This window comes from Lynx rufus, unplaced genomic scaffold, assembly GCF_022079265.1.
Source record: "Lynx rufus isolate CCGP_SWC_20201006 ecotype Redwood Valley unplaced genomic scaffold, mLynRuf1.p SCAF_2, whole genome shotgun sequence".
NCBI classification, from domain to species: domain Eukaryota; kingdom Metazoa; phylum Chordata; class Mammalia; order Carnivora; family Felidae; genus Lynx; species Lynx rufus.
The window spans coordinates 129,539,357-129,556,667 of record NW_025814834.1 but is presented as its reverse complement, the minus strand read 5'-3'; the positions used below and the strand labels follow the sequence as shown (position 1 = coordinate 129,556,667).

At 38.8% G+C, this 17,311-nt stretch overlaps 1 protein-coding gene across 3 annotated transcripts in view; it reads left to right on the top strand.

Annotated features, from left to right (window-relative positions):
- Positions 1–16,666, top strand: part of GPSM2 (G protein signaling modulator 2) — a 48,552-nt gene extending 31,886 nt beyond the window's left edge. For 2 of the 3 annotated variants that reach the window (XM_047083538.1, XM_047083539.1), the window contains 4 exons: positions 2,854–3,030; positions 5,830–5,989; positions 6,848–7,065; positions 15,360–16,666. In XM_047083538.1, coding sequence (XP_046939494.1) covers positions 2,854–3,030; positions 5,830–5,989; positions 6,848–7,065; positions 15,360–15,587 — 783 coding nt within the window. In that variant the 3' untranslated portion in view covers positions 15,588–16,666. Of the gene's footprint in view, positions 1–2,853; positions 3,031–5,829; positions 5,990–6,847; positions 7,066–14,357; positions 14,547–15,359 lie in introns of all 3 variants that reach the window. The other variant, XR_006962724.1, reaches the window with a different exon arrangement.
- The last annotated feature ends 645 nt before the right edge of the window (positions 16,667–17,311 follow it).

The window sequence follows — 17,311 nt, the reverse complement described above, 5'->3', positions numbered from 1 at the left end:
ATACAGAATCTCTGAGCTATCAGCACAGATTCTGGCTTGGGGTTTGAAATCATGAACTTGAGATTATGACCTGAGCCAAAGTTGGCCACTTAACCGACTGAGCCACCCAGGCACCCCTGCAAATTATTATTTTTTTTTTTTAACGTTTATTTATTTTTGAGACAGAGACAGAGCATGAAGGGGGGAGGGGCAGAGAGAGAAGGAGACACAGAATTGGAAGCAGGCTCCAGGCTCTGAGCCATCAGCCCAGAGCCTGACGCGGGGCTCGAACTCACGGACCGCAAGATCGTGAACTGAGCTGAAGTCGGACGCTTAACCAACTGCGCCACCCAGGCGCCCCAACCCCTGCAAATTATTAAGAGAAAAAAAAACAAACACCTTTTAAGTCAATTTAGGTCTCTTTTCCTATTTCTTGTAGGAACATACTAATTAGCAAAATTAATTTGCTGCCTTGTGCCTAGCTCTGAAGTGGTACTAACAATAGATTTCATTAAGAAGCTGACTAGATTCAACCCTTTAATTTTCCAAGAGCCAAATAATGGCAAAGTTTTGTCTCTAAAATATGTTTGGAATTAGTTCTATGTTTTCTTTCCCTCATAATAAAGTTGCCATTCATTATTTCATTATTCTCAACCAAGCTAAGAAGCATATGTAAAGAAAAAAGGAGATTCTGTGTTAAAGATATTTCTTAAGAAAGAACACAGTTGAAGGGAACTCTTGAGACCCTGGATGTCTGAAAATGCCTTTTTGCTACTCTCACATTTGACTGATAATTCTTACTATGGAATTACTAATTGGAAATAATTTTCCTACATAATTTTGAAGACATTGTTCCAGTCTGTATTCTTCAGTGTTTTTGTTGAGAAGTCCAAATAAGTATATAGGAAACATTAAAAATTTTTCACATTTCTGGGGCACCTGGGTGGCTTAGTCGGTTGAGCGTCCAACTTCGGCTCAGGTCGTGATCTTGAGGTTCACAAGTTTGAGCCCCGCATCAGGCTCTTTGCTGACAGCTCAGGGCCTGAAGCCTGCTTAGCATTCTGTGTCTCCCTCTCTCTCTGCTCCTCCCCTGCTCACACGCTGTCTCTCTCTAAAAAATAAAGATTAAAAAAAATTTTTTTTTCACATTTCCACTTGGGATTTAGGTAGAGTTTTATGTTTTTTTTTTTTTTAAGTTTATTATTTATTTCTAAGAGAGAGAGCGAGCATGAGTGAGGGAGGGGGAGGGAGAGGGAATCCCAGGCAGGCTCCAGGCTGTCAGCACATAGCCTAATATGGGGCTCAAATCACAAACCATGAGATCATGCCCTGAGCCCAAATTGAGAGTCAGGTGCTTAACCGACTGAGCCACCCAGGCACCCTGAGTTTTATGTTCTAATAATTGGGCTTGTTTACTTTTCTCCAGTCAATAGACCCTGTAGTCCACCCCAACAAATAGTTTCTCCTTATCACCTGTATGAGAAAAGGAACAGAGGGAAAAAAATAAAACAAACTTCATTTGTTACCCAGAATTTACCCAGATAGCTGGCTTGTTCACTCACTAGCTATCTCTCACTCAGGTACAATAGCCTCAGGGCAAGACTTATCCTAATTTGTGTCTCATGTGATGTAACTTTATAGACCTTTGGACTACAAACACTTAAGACCGAATGTTAAAGCTGCAGATGTCATGTAGCTACTATACATACTGTGTTTTTCCTTTCCACTCAGTAAATATTTGTTTTTTGTTTTTTATGGTTTTTAGTCATTCTTACTATTTTAGGGTTTGGGGTTTTTTTTAGTAACTTTATTTTTAATTTACATCCAAGTTAGCATATAGTGCAACAATGATTTCAGGAGTGGATTCCTTAATGCCCCTTACCCATTTAGCCCATCCCCCCTCTCACAACCCCCAGTAAATATTTGTTATATTGAGTCTGTTGTTTAGAGGTTAAGTATATTTAAACCAGGTCTAGGCCTATATAAATGACTGATGTTTTCCCTGTTGAGAATTTAGTAGTTAGTGAAAACAAAAAATGACAAAAAAAAATTACTGCTGTATGGCTTAGATGTTAATTTATACCGTTAAAAATTCCACATATATCCAGAATTTCCAGTTGTAACAGGTTAATTAACTCACATCCAGAATAAAATTTGCTCTTTGACCTTTCATATTTTTATGGGATTTTGGCAAACTTTGTTTTCTTTTTTTTTTTAATTTTTTTTTTTTTTGCTTATTTAGTTTTGAAGGAGAGAGAGACAGAGTGTGAGTGGGAAGGAGCAGAGGGAGAGGGAGACACAGAATCCAAAACAGGCTCCAGGCTCTAGGCTCTGAGCTATCAGCACAGAGCCCGATGTGGGGCTCCAACCCATGAACTGTGAGATCATGACCTGAGCTGAAGTCAGATGCTCAACCGAGTGAGCCACCCAGGCACTCCTTACTTTCTTAAAAAATTATTTTGAGAGGGAGAGAGAGGGCACAAGCAGGGAAAGGGCAGAGAGAGAGAATCCCAAGCAGGCTCCGTACTATCAGCTTAGAGCCCAATGGGGGCTTGATCCCACAAACTCTGAGATCATGACCTGAGTGAGAATCAAGAGTCAGATGCTTAACTGACTGAGCCACCCAGGTGCCCCTGTTTTCTTACTCTTAAGTTCCTAAAAGTCACCATTTTAATGTTTTGGTGATGAAAAATTCACAGTATGCATTTGGTACAAGCTGTTGAAAATAGATATACTGGCAAAAAGGAATTTATTAAGAGATCTAGCTGCACCCCACACTAGAGGAGTGGCAATGGCAGGTTAATATGATAGAAAACCAGAAATAGCTTTGGTTTTTTCATGCCCTGTTTTCCATATCTGTTTATAATTTTGTAGGTACAGAACTGGAACAGTGAAATTCTTGCTAAACAAAAACCTCTTATTGCCAAACCTTCTGCAAAGCTGCTCTTTGTCAACAGATTGAAGGGGAAAAAATGCAAAACTAATTCCTCCACTAAAGTTCTCCAAGATGCCAGTAATTCCATTGATAATCGAATTCCAAATTCTGAGAGGGTATGTATGAAATAAGTTTTTGAGTATTCTGCTTTGAGTACCTACATTTTAGTTTTCTTGTATTCATACTGAATATTTGATAAATTATATTAGACATTTAATATAAAATATCTTTTTTTATTCAAAGAAGTCTTCCATATTTCCCTATCTTTTCTGTCTTCTTCAAAGCTAGAAACTGTAATTACTCCATTCATGGATATGTTGCTTCACTGCTCTGGACAGTAATTATTTGTCACTAATTACAAAAATACTACCTTTTAGTTTACTACAGTGTCTCCTAGTAAAACTCCTTTCATTGTAGAAGTTAGAACAAATTAAATTCATAGGTTCAAGGATTTTAAAATGCTGATTTAAAATAGTATCTGCTAGCATCAACTTCTATTTATGTTGAAATTATAACAGTTAAAAACTGCTTTGATGAAAAATGATCACAGGAATCAGCTTATTAAATATAACTTAAAATATTTAGAAATAAGAAAATATCAGGAATATCTCTAATCTAGCTACCCTACACTCTGATAAAAGAACCAAAATAAATTACAAAGATGATACTTCCAATTATCAAGTCCATTTTCCAATGAGAGTTTTTTAAATTCTTTGTTTATTCATTTTTGAGCAACAGAGTGCAAGCAGGGGAGGGGCAGAGAGAGAGGAAAACACAAAATCCAAAGCAGGCTCCAGGCTCTGAGCTGTTAGCACAGAGCCCGATGCAGGGCTCGAACTCACAGACCATGAGATCATGACCTGAACTGAAGTTGGACACTCAACCGACTGAGCCACCTAGGCACCCCTCAGTGAGAGCTTTTGGAAAAACTGCTCGTCTTTTATTTTTTTGACCAATTTCTCTTGGTCCTCTTGTCAGCATCCCATCATATCTGTACCCTGGTAGTGTCTTTTGTATTGATTTTTACCAGTTTTTTATGTGTATGACTAACAAAAGGAAACTTTATGGGTATATAAAAATGGCTCAGGAATATTTTTATAGACCTAGAGCAGATCTCAAAGGCATACCCTTTGTTCAAGATTTCAGGTTTTAACGAAGCCCACTTAGCTCAACTGAAATCGTCCACTTCTGGACCCTTCCTGTGTTTTAATGTTTAGAAGTTTGAATTTGAGCCTTTTTTGCACCTAGGAAAGTCTTGTTAGTGATTAATACATCTTACTATAGCGTATGTATATATTTAATCCCAAACCTCAGATTGCATGTTAAAGACTGTACTCTCTCAAACCCTCCTGTTTCCTTTATGTATGCTATGTACTCGGTCACCCAAGTTAGGTGTCATTCTAGACTCCTTCCCCCTAACCATATCCAATCAATCCCTACATCCCTTAGATCTGTCCCCACCCCCACCTTTTGAAAATAAACCTCTGCTACTGTGTCTTAGTTCTTAAGGCACTACTGCATCTCTTAGCCAGATTTTTGGAATAGGCACCTGAACCTGATCTCTTTCCCTACGTAATTTCTGCAACCTTTTGGAGGTGCCAGTTCTGTTTAAAATTGTTACCAGTGCTTCTCTTATTTCACACAGTATAACTTGTGTATCACACAGAGGCCCTTGTTTTGGCAGCTTCTTCCTTCTTCACCTCCCCAACCCTTCAGTTCTTAATCCCCTGAATACTACAGACCTTTGGAATTGCACATTAATCAGTATGAAACGTATCTGCCCTGCTAATGGTTATTCATTCTTCAGGAGCCAACTCAAATACCAGTTTCCCCTATTTCCCTGAAGAATTAGTTCTGCCTTTTTCCTGAGGCCTAGGACATTATATATATATATATATATATATATATATATATATATATATATATATATATATATGTCTCTCTACTATAATATTTACATCATTGTGAAGAATGAAACTTCTATTAAACATTGCATCTGGGGCGCCTGGGTGGCGCAGTCGGTTAAGCGTCTGACTTCAGCCAGGTCACAATCTTGCGGTGCGTGAGTTCGAGCCCCGCGTCAGGCTCTGGGCTGATGGCTCAGAGCCTGGAGCCTGTTTCCGATTCTGTGTCTCCCTCTCTCTCTGCCCCTCCCCCGTTCATGCTCTGTCTCTCTCTGTCCCAAAAATAAATAAACGTTAAAAAAAAATTAAAAAAAATAATAAACATTGCATCTGTCATATTAAGCTTTGAAGCCTTCCAAATAAAGTATGACCAGTTCCCCTCTGCCTCAAATACTCATTTATTTGAAGTTCACATTTTTTTCAAGATCTTCAAATCTGTAAATATAATAAAGGATCTTGGAAATCAGTGTGCTTTCTTAGTTTTTAGTTCTTAGTTTACTTTTAAATTCTGTTGTAGAATCTTAGAACCAAACTTTGAGCCTGGGATCACTAATATTTTACATAATTCATTCAATATCTGGAGCAGTTCCCCAGAGTTGAGGTACATTTCTTTATTCTTTAGCCTTGGAAATACAGAGATTAAAAACTAAAATAACTAGAAATGCTTTTTGTTAATTGGATTAAAATAACTTGATTACCAGGGTTGCCATCTTGAATTCTTTATAATGAAAATGTAAGTTTTTCTTTAAAGTTTATTTATTTTGGGGGGTGGTGGGGGAACAGAGGTCCCAAAGTGGGCTCTTCACTGACAGCAGACAGCTGCATACAGGACTCGAACTGAAACCACGAGAGGATGACCTGAGCCAAAGTTGGACACTTAATCGACTGAGCCACCCACGCACCCCGAAAGTGTCAATTTTTAATCTTAACCCTTTTGCATATATATCATGATATTGTTCCATTGATCTCATGATAATGCTGGAATATTCAGATTTTCTCTCAATATTTCAGAAAATCGGTGCAGGTATTATTGGAGACGAAGGGTTCTTTGACCTGGTAAGCCGATTTCAGAGCAATCGGATGGATGATCAGAGGTGCTGCTTACAAGAAGAGAGCTGCGGGACTGCTTCAGCTGCGGCTTCTTCCACTCCACCTCGAGTGATGATGAAAGGTGAGTGATCTGTGCTTCTCCCCCAATTTTAGTAGTTCCCTTTGATATTCTTGTGATTTCTTTCTGAGAGTTTAGTTCTCATCAGAGCAGGTACAGTAAATGAGCCTGAATCCAGGTGTATCTGAAATGCTGGTATTTCTTCAGTTTGAAACAAGGTTTTGTTTCGGTTTCCCTAGGTTTATCTGTATTTTAGTCCAGGTACTTTCTACTAACTATATCATATTTCCTCCCTAGATTCTTTGGGACTGGAGGAAAAAAAAATCTAACTTTAAAAATAGGAAAAAATTTAGTTATAATTCTATGTAAAAGGCAAATGCTTTCTGTCTGGATTAAAAAGAAAAGCCAAGACAGACTGAAGAGGAACCTCTAACTCAGGCTGAAGCTAAGGCCTGCCTGAGCCTTAGAAAGGTCTAAAATGGATTACCTAAGATTTTCTCTTTCAGCTACCAGAAGATTTCCTCTGTAGACCAGGACTTAGCAGCAATAGTTTAAGTTAGCTAAGTGGTTCCCATGCAGGGCAGAGAATAAAAACAGTCTCATTCATCCTCACGTGAGAAATTATGTAAGAGAGATTATTTACCTTCTGAAATCTAGCCCAAGATCTTGTAAAGTTACATTTTGAGCAGGTGGTTGATAAAAGGAAAGATAGTCAAATCTGAATAACCTCCAAGTGAATCACCTGAACTATTCTGGGATTTATTCTTCCCTCCCTGGCCATCTGGTCAGGCCCCAGCCTCTCAGAGCTAAAGCAGGAGGCAGTGGATGTTGGGACTGAAAAAGGCAGAAAGAACTAGATGTATATTAAAAATATGCTTAAATATTTTCATAATGTTTGGGACTTTTTTCCCCTGTTCATAGCACCGTCTGTTTCCGTGGTGTCCCCCAACACAGATGAGTTTTTAGACCTTCTTGCCAGCTCACAGAGCCGTCGTCTCGATGACCAAAGGGCCAGTTTCACTAATTTGCCAGGGCTTCGTCTGACACAAAACAACAATAAGTCCGTACTTGGCCACTTGATGACTAATGACAACAAAGAGCCTGATGAAGACTTCTTTGACATCCTTGTAAAATGTCAAGTATGTATGCATATTTTTGTTGGTCTGTGTGTAGCTCAAATGCTGTTGAGAGCTTTGGCAGTATTTTGATTATAATTTGGGAAAGGCTCATTTTGTATTAGGGACACACTTATCATTTAGGGATCCTTCAGACACTATAGATCCCTGTGATAGCTTCTCCTTTTGTATTTTGGGTGGTAAGGTAAGGTGTTGCTGATGCCTCTCTCTGACCTGTGGTGGAGAGGAGACTGAAGGGCATTGGGAGGAGACCTAGAAAAGAGCCCCGCTTTCCTGAATGTTAGTATCGGGAGCAACCAGTGATTAATATGGGGAGAGTCTAGCTGGGGCCCTTTATGCTGTTGAGAGCTTTAGGAGAAATGAGATAGCTTTCATTTTTTATTTTAATAATTATTTGCCACAATGGTTAAGGAATACCTCAGATGGCTTGAACACGACCATGAGAAAAATAATCCTTATTTTCACTAAAGAGACATTTCCACTGCCTGACCCTAGTTCTGTGTCTGTTTTTTCATTCATAAAAAGAGGAGAGGATGATACGTACTACCAACCTCTCATTTATTCAGCAAAAAAACTGAGCACTTACTATGGAGATATCGTACTTGCTTTTAAAGTTTTTTAGTTATTATTTTTGAGAAAGAGGGAGAACCTGAAGCAGGCTCCACACTGTCAGCATAGAGCCTTAACATGGGGCTCAAACTCCCAAAACTGTAAGATCATGACCTGAGTCGGATGCTTAACCAACTGAGCCACCCACGTGCCCTGCCATGTACTTGCTTTTAAAGGATCCTATGTGTTAATGGGAGAGACAATAAGTAAGTCTCTGCGCGTGTAGAGATAGATACTATATGACAGGTACTGATACTTGCTATAAAGAAAATTAGAGCCAGATAAAAGGGTGGGGTAGCCAGGGGTGGTGGTGGTTAGGGAAGATGTTCTTGGATTGACAGATGAACAGAGATCTGAATAAGGTGAAATAGCCATGTGAATATTTAGTGAAATAGCATTCTATGCAGAGACAAGTTCCTTCTTGGATATAAAAGCTTAGCAGGTTCAAGGAATGGCAAGGTGGCCAGTGTGACTGGCATGGAGTAAATAAAGGGTAAGGGAGAGTGGTAGGGGATAAGGATAGAGAAGTAACCAGCCTAGATCTTATGATCTTATAGGCCATGATGAGGTCTTGTGTTCCAGATGTGATAGGAAGACACTGGAGGGTCTGAAAGATCATCCTGTCTACTGCTGAAAGCATGTGGAGTGGCAAAGGCTGTTAGTAGGAGAACCAGCTAGAAAACCAATGTGGTAATTCAGGCAAAAGATATGACTTTGACTAGTGTGGTGGTAGTAGTGATGATAAGCAGTCAGAACAGGGATATATTCTGAAGTTATGGTTGATTGGCAAGACCTGTTAATAAATCAGATGGTATAAGAAACAATCAAGAAGGGCTCCTGCCTTTTTTGCTTTGAATAACTGTTGTCAGTGGATGGTGCAGTTTACTAAAATAGAGAAGTTGAGAGGAGAAACAGGTTTGGGAAGAAAAAGCAGGAGTTCTACTTTCGGTATGTAAATTTGAGTTACATAAATAGGTATTTAAGTGGAGATGTTGAGTAGACAACTGGATATAAAAATCTGGAGCCCCTGGGGGGCTCAGGTTGTGATGCTTGCGGTCATGAGATCAAGCCCCCTTCACACTCGGCGCAGTCTCTGCCCCTCCCAGGCTCATGCATGCTCACTCTCCCCTCCTTCCCCCCAAAAACCTATAGCCCCAGAGAGAAATGACTTTGGGAGTCATCAGCATATAGCTGGTATTAAAGTCCCAGGAAGATACTACCTAAAGAATAGATACTGAAACAGGAGGACTAAGCCCTGAGCATTCCAAAATCTACCTGAATAGAGGAAGATGAGCCAGCAAAGCAGCAGTCAGCCTGGAGAGTGGTAGAAGCAAATCGAAGAAAATGTTTTAAGGAATGTTCAACTGTGTCAGACACTGCTGAGAAGCCGAGTAAGATGATGACTGATCTACTAGCTTTGGCAATGTGGAGATTATTAGTCATTCTGAAAGATACTGTGATGGGGACAAAGGATTGAGGGGGTTGAGAAAATGGAAAGTGTTAAAGGGGAGACAGTAAACAAAACTTTCAAGGGATTTTCAAAGAGTTAAAGATGAAGTATATAGAGGTTGGTTTTTTTCTTATTTTGGGAGTTAATACCTCATGTCTGCTGATGTAAATGATCAAGTAGAGGGAGGAACCAGTGATGCAGCAGAGTATGTGTACAAATTTGGAGGTAGGTGCAGGTAGGAATTCTCTGGTTTTTCTTTTCTTAGCAGAGATTGGGGTTGGAGCATTGTAATTTTGAAGAGAATAGAACATAGTTACTTTGAGAAACTGAAAGTATGTTGACCAGCAAAAAGTAATAGGATTATTGAACTACGCTGAGGACTCCTTCGAAGTTCACAGTCACTGAAGTAAGTACAGTGATGTATTTTCTCAAGGCATAACCAGCTACTTAAGGATAGAGATTTTTTTTTTAATTTTTTTTTTTAACGTTTATTTATTTTTGAGACAGAGACAGAGCATGAACAGGGGAGGGGCAGAGAGAGAGGGAGACAGAGAATCTGAAACAGGCTCCAGGCTCTGAGCTGTCAGCACAGAGCCCGACGCGGGGCTCGAACTCACGGACCGTGAGATCATGACCTGAACCGAAGTCGGACGCTTAACCGACCAAGCCATCCAGGCGCCCCAAGGATAGAGATTTAATCAGGGTCAGTAATTTGATAGACTAGGATGGAGGAGGAGAGAAGCACATGCCAGGAAATGATTTTAATAATGGACTTTGGAACCTAGGCTGCATCTAAGAAAGGAGGTAGGAAAATGAAGGGTATGGAAGTGACAACTGTCAGTAATCCTGGTGGCTTTAATAGCGAAGACCTGGGGCAGCTGAGTCAGTTAAGCATCAGACTTCGGCTCAGGTCATGATCTCATGGTTTGTGAGTTCAAGCCCTGTGTCAGGCTCTGTACTGATAGCTCAGAGCCTGTTTTGGATTCTGTGTCTCCCTCCCTCTCAAATAAACATTAAAAAAAAAAATACTGAAATCCTAGTAACAGGCCATCAACATAAAGAAAAGAAAAAATTGACAGAACTGAAGGGAGAAATTGACATTTCTATAAAAATAGCTGGCGATTTCAAGACTCTCCACCCCCGTGATAGGACAACCAGACAGATGATGAACAACACAATAAATCAGCTAGTTCTCACAGAATACACATTCTTCTCAAACGCATATGGGACATTCTCCAGGATTGACCATGTTAGGCCACAAATTCTCAACAGTTTTATTTTTGAGACACAGAGCATGAGTGGCAGAGGGGCAGAGAGCGAGGGAGACACAGAATCCGAAGTAGGCTCTGAGTTGTCAGCACAGAGCCAGACATGGGGCTGGAACTCACAAACTGCAAGACCATGACCTGAGCCAAAGTCCTATGCTTAACCAACTGAGCCACCCAGGTGCTGCAAGTCTCAACAATTTTAAAAGATTAGATACCATACAAAGTATCTTCTCCACATCTCCGCAACAGGATGGAGTTAAAATAGTAAGTAATAAGGAGGGGCACCTGGATAGCTCAGTTGGTTGGGCATCCAACTCACGGTTTCATTTCAGGTCATGATCTTGTTGGGTGCAAGCCCCGTTCTGGGCTCTGCACTGAAGGTGAGGAGTCTGTTTGGGATTTTCTCTCTCCCCCTCCCCTGGGTCACACTGTCTCTCTCTACATAAATAAAACTTTAGAGAATTCCCAAATTTGTGGAAATTAACCAGTGGATAGAGAGGAAAACACAAGGGAAATTAGAAAATACCCTGAGATTGATGAAAATACAATATCCTAAAACCTTGGGATGCAGGGAAGGCAGTACTCGGGGGGATATTTAGAGCTGCAAATGCTTATGTTAAAAGAGGAATATCTCAAATCAACAACCTAGTTTTTTATAGCTTAAGGGGTTAGAAAAAGAACAAACTAAACCTAAAACTAGCAGAAAGAAGGAAATGAAGAACAGAAAAAAAAAAAAAAAATCAAATCCAAAAGCAGGTTAGTTAAAAGGTTTAACACAACTGACAAAGGCTCAAATTACTAAACAAAAGTAGGGACATCACTTCTAATTACAGAAATAAAAAGAATTTTTAGATAATACTGTGAATGCTTATAAGTTGGATAACCTAGATGAAATGGACAAATAACCAGAAACAAAATCAGCCAAGACTTAATCATGAATAGAAAACAGACTCATAATCTATAAGGATACTGTATCAGTAATCATCAAAACCTCCCAACAAAGAAAAGCCCTGGACCTGCTAGCTTCACTGGTGAATTCTACCAAACTGAAAAAAAGGGAATACTTTCTATTCCTAAGTCATTCTGTGAGGCCAATATTGCCCTGATAACAAAGCCAGACAAGGCACTACAAGAAAACTGTGTGTCCAATATCCTTTTTGAATATAGATACAAAAATCATCAATAGAATACTAGCAAACAGAATCAAATGGCATATTTAAAAGATTATACACCATGCCTAGGTGGAATTTGTTCCTGGAATGCAAGGATGGTTCAACATAGGGGAATAATCAATGTAATATATACACTACATTAATAGAATGAAAGAGGGGGGGGAAAAAAACGCCTGATCATCAAACCTGATGCAGAAAAAGCATTTGACAAAATTCAACACATTTTCATGATAAAAACACTCAACTAACTAGGGATAGTAAGAAACTACCACAATGCAATAAAGTCACTTATGAAAAACCTATAACTACCATCATACTCAATGGTAAATGACAAAAGCTTTACTCTAAAAGCAGGAATAAGACAAAGATGCTCATTTTTTACCACTTCTATTCAAATGGTACTGTAAGTTCGAGCAGAGCAATCAGGCAAGAAAAAGAGAGAAAAAGCATCCAGATAGGAAAGAAGTAAAATTATCTCTGTTCAGAAAGGAGTCTTATGTGCAGAAAATCCTGAAGATTTCACCAAACAAACAAAAAAACCCTGTTAGAACTAAGAAACATGAGGTGCCTGGGTGGCTCAGTCGGTTGAGCGTCCGACTTCAGCTCAGGTCATGATCTCACAGTCTGTGAGTTTGAGCGCTCGGAGCCTGCTTCCGATTCTGTGTCTCCCTCCTTCTCTGTCCCTCCCCCACTCACGCGCTCGCTCCCTCTCTCAAAAATAAACGTTAAAAAAAAACTAAGAAAACAAATTCAAAATAACAGGGTACAAAATTAATATCCCAAAATCAGTTGTGTTTCCATACACTAACAGTGAACAGACCAAAAAGGAAACTAAGAAAACCTTCCTAAAACAGCATCAGCAGGAATGAACTTAACCATGGAAGTGAAAGACTTGAACAATGAAAATTATAAAATGTTTCTGAAAGAAATTACACTACATAAATGGGAATATTGTTAAAATGCCAGTACTACCCAGAGTGTAATCTATGGATTCACATAATGCATTCCTTATCAAAATGTAAATAAGGTATTTTACAGAACAGAAAATTCCATCTTGAAATTCCTATAGAATCTTAGGGGAACCCAAATAACTGAATCTTGAGCAAGCAGAACAAAGTTGGAGGACTCCCACTTCCTGATTTCAAATTCTACTGCAAAGCTACAGTAATCAAACAGTATGGTACTGACATGATGACAGACATATAGACCAATGGAAAAGAGAGCCCAGAAATAAATCCTTGAATGTGTCTTCAGATGATTTTCCACAAGTGTGCCAAGACTATTAAATGGGGAAAGGAGTCTCACCAACAAATGCTGCTGGGAAAACTATCCACATGCAAAATAATGAAGCTGGGCCCTTACCTAACACCATATGTAAAAACTGAGAATGGATCAGAGACCTAAATGTAAGAGCTAAGACTTTAAACTTAGAAAACATAAGAGGAAAGCTTCAAGATTTTGGATTTGGCAGTGATTTCTTAGTTATGAGACCTTAGTTATGAGGCACAGGCAACAAAAGAATAGACAAACTAGACTTGATCAAAGTTTAAAACTTTTGTACATCAAATGACACTATCAACAAAGTAAAAAGGCAACCCACAGAAGATACTTGCAAAACATATAATCAATAAAAGGATTAATTCAGAATATAGAGAACTCTAAAACTTAACCACAAAAAAAGAAACAAAAACCCTATTCCAAAAACGGGCAGAGAATCCAAATAGATATTTCTCAAAAGAAGATCTACAAATGGCTAATAAACACAGGAAGAGATGCTCAACATCACAAATTAGAGAAATGCAAATCAAAATCATAATGAGATACCATCTCATGAACCCATTGGGAAGCTACCATTAAAACAAAAAACAAAAAAATGGGTGCCTGGGTGACTCAGTCAGTTAAGCATCCCACTTCGGCTCAGGTCATTATCTCACAGTTCACAAGTTCAAGCCCCAGGTAGGGCTCTGTGCTGACAGCTTGGAGCCTGGAGCCTGCTTCAGATTCTATGTTTCCCTCTCTCTCTCTGCCTCTCCCCCACTCATGCTTGGTCTTTCTCTAAACAATAAACATTACAAAAATTAAACAGTTGGCAAGGATGTGGAGAAATTGGAACTGTCGTGCACTGCAGGTGGGAATACAAAATGGAGGAGCTGCTATGAAAAATGGTTTGGTGATTCCTCAAATTATTAAAAAAACAGAACTACCATATCCATCAATCTCATTTCTGGGTATATACCCAAAACAGTTGAAAGCATGGATATGAGCAGATATTTGTACACCTACCTTCAGGCAGCCAGCATTATTGACAATAGCCGAAAGGTAGAAGCAACCAAGTGCCCATTGGCAGATGGATAAATAAAATGCGGTGTGCATGTACAATGGAGTATTTTTCATCCTTAAAAATGAGGGAAATTCTGACACAGGTTACAACATGGCTCAAGACATTATGCTGAGAAGTAGGCAGTCACAAAAGGACAAATACAGTTCCACTCACATGAGGCAAAGTAGATTCACAGAGACAAAGAATGGTGGTTACCAGGGGCTGGAGAGGGGAGGATGGGAGCTACTGTTTTGGTTTTGCAGAATGAAAATGTTCTGGAGATGGATAATGCTGATGACTGCACAGCGGTATGAATGTGCTTTAATATTGAACAGTACACTTAAAAATGGTTGAAGTGGTAAACATTCTGTTTTACCACAATTTAACAAAAAATTCCTGGGGGAGTACTCTCTAGCCTGATCTGGAAAATTGGAGGTGGCAGTCAACATGAGATGTTTGAAATCCTGATTTTCAAGACAGTGCAGTTATTGAGAATGACCAAGTCTGGCCTATGACGATGGGAGCTTAATGGATAAGGCAGAGGTGAAGACTGGAGACCAGAGGAGAGGAGGTCTAAGGTGTGAAGTACCGAAGTGTTGGATGAATTGGAGGACAATGAAATCACCCCAACTTAAAGACAAGAGAAATGAAGAAGCAGGAGCCAGGTGTGTGGGTGGTGGGGGGCTGCTGACAAGGCGGCCACTGAGAGTCACAGGGCTGGCTGTGGGGCGAAAGGTTAAGGCATATAAATGCACGGTGCCCAGCAACATAGTAGGCACTCAAATGTCAGCTGTCACAGTCCCACTCTGGAGCTACAATACCAAATACTATACTATACACATTTAAATGCTTATATTTTTTATTTGATGGGTAACATTTGTAATGTACTTCTAAAAGAAGAATCAGAAGTTAGAACTTCAAGGAAAAAAAATCTGGCTTGTTTCTTTAACAGATTTAAATGTTTAAGATAGGGCGAGGCAAACTTTCTGTACAGGGCTACATAGAAAATATTTTAGGCTTTTCAGGCCCTTACAACTGCTGGACTCTGCCAGCCACACTTAATTCGTAATTAGTAGACACATGAGTATTGTGAAACGGAAAGGAAACTTTATGCACAAAACAGGCAGCAGGTTATGGTTTGCTGACCCCTGACCTGACACAGTAGTGCTGCAGGGGTTTTATATATAACATTGTATTTCTAAGGATTGGTAAGTTGTCAATGCCGATTATGTAAGATTTGACCTTGTATCTTAAGTAATCTTACCAAAGTCTTGAGCTTATGGCTATACTTCTACATCATACTTGTTATGTTCTGATTATGTAAGTCTTTGAAAAGGTTTTATTAGGTTTCAGGTCTAAAGATTAAATTTCTGAGACAAGGCAAAAAAAAAAATGTTTTTCTTGTGATGACAACATAATGTAACCTGGTGTTCTCCTTCCCTACAATATTTGTGTTTCAATCTCTCATAAATTTTCAGGGGTCCAGATTAGATGATCAAAGATGTGCTCCACCACCTGCCACCACAAAGGGACCAACAGTACCAGACGAGGACTTTTTTAGCCTGATTCTACGTTCTCAGGCGAAAAGAATGGATGAACAGAGAGTTCTTTTACAAAGAGATCAAAACAGAGACGCTGAATTTGGGCTGAAAGACATTTTGCAAAGTAATGCTTTGTTGGAATTTAAAAATACAGGAAAAAAATAAACCACTAGTTATTACGGATATATTTTTTTTAAACGACCTTATTTCCTTTCAGAACACTGCAGGGAAACTCTTTTTTTCCTTAAAAGGAGAAATTATAGCACTGTAATACAGCTTAAAATGTTTTTAGAATGATGTAAATATTTAACCTTTAATAGTATAGCATTAATTCACATTTCTCTGGACACTCACTTGTTTCAGGGTGGAGGTGTCTTATACAAGGTGCTTCATCAACTTTTTTGAATAATGCTTGGGATTGTGTTCTTTGGCAACTTTTTAGATTCTTTTACGTAGTGTTTGTAAAGTGATAATTTTTTTTTTAACTCTTGATGGCATTTTTTAAATACTGAACCGTGGATATAGTAAGAAATTAGGCTGTTTAGTAAACAATAACATACTTGACCAATGTGTAAAAAAGTTATGTAGTCTTTATTAAAAGAATCTAGATCTTTTTTCTGCTAAAAATCCTATTTTCAGTATGTTATTAGTTCAAACCCATTATAAAAACAACTCTAAGAAATAAACTTTTAGCATGTTCTGGACCCTTGAATTTTAAAGTGTGTGTGGCTTAAAATTAGATCTTCTGTTGCAAAATACTGTTTAAGACCTAATATCAAAAAACAAAAAACCCCAAACTCCTGTGGTTGTATCAAGAACCTAGGCCATGAAAATAGAGAACACATGAAAACTCACAAAATTTAAGTATGAAAGATGTAGGTTAAGCTCTCAGTCGTCATTAAGCCTCCCTTCATCTCAGGAACTGAAGGCAGTTTACAAGGGTACACAATACAACATGACAGGAAGTAAATTTAGCAAAAGAAGACAGCAAGGATGGGACAGGCTAAGGCTGAACTGTAAAATGCAAATGCCCACACCCAGAACTCATTCACCTCTGGTTGCTTTTGATTCTGCACAGCTGGGATGGTATCTGGGGCTCTGGGCCTCTGTCCTTTCTCAAAGTCTTTCAGGTGACTTGATGGGCAGTGAGAATCACTTCTCCAAATGGCCGATATTCACAAAAATAAAACAGAAGAAAGTTACTCGATCTGGAATCACATTAAAGGCTCAGGAAAAAAAAAAAGTATTCTTGGTTCTAAGATCAGACAAATTTTGTCAAAAGTACTCTGTTAACACCTGGATCACTTTATGATGTATATATTATATATAGGATATAATGTCCTAGATAGCGTCCTTTTAAAACCTGTATGTAAGTTTCATGGGTTTTTTCTTATAAGCATATTCAATGAGCAAAGACAGCATACCAAACCACAATTATGTAAAATAAGTATTTTGTGTATACTGTAGTTAAGAGCCTATAAACATTCATTAGTCCATTTAAAAACTGCTTTTAAAAAGCTGTATACCCTACTGATTCTCCTAAAAGCCTGTTGCTACAATTCTTGATTTTGATAAATATGAGCTGGACAATAAACAAGCCTATTACTTCAAGTTCTAGACTGCCCTTGATCTGTTCAGTTTGCTTTAGTCTTCCCTATTTGCTGTCATTCGACAGCAGTTGAATGTATGTTGCTTTGCTAGCTGTCAAAGTGGACTGCATCCCCCAACAGTTATCTGTAATGAAAGAATACAAAGACGATATTTTAATTTTTTACAGACTCGTTTTTAGATTGATAAAAAGGAGTTCAAACAGCATTAACTCCACTCTCATTGTTACAGTCTGTCACCTGAGGCATTCGATACTCTAGAGTCTAATCACAGCTCAAAGG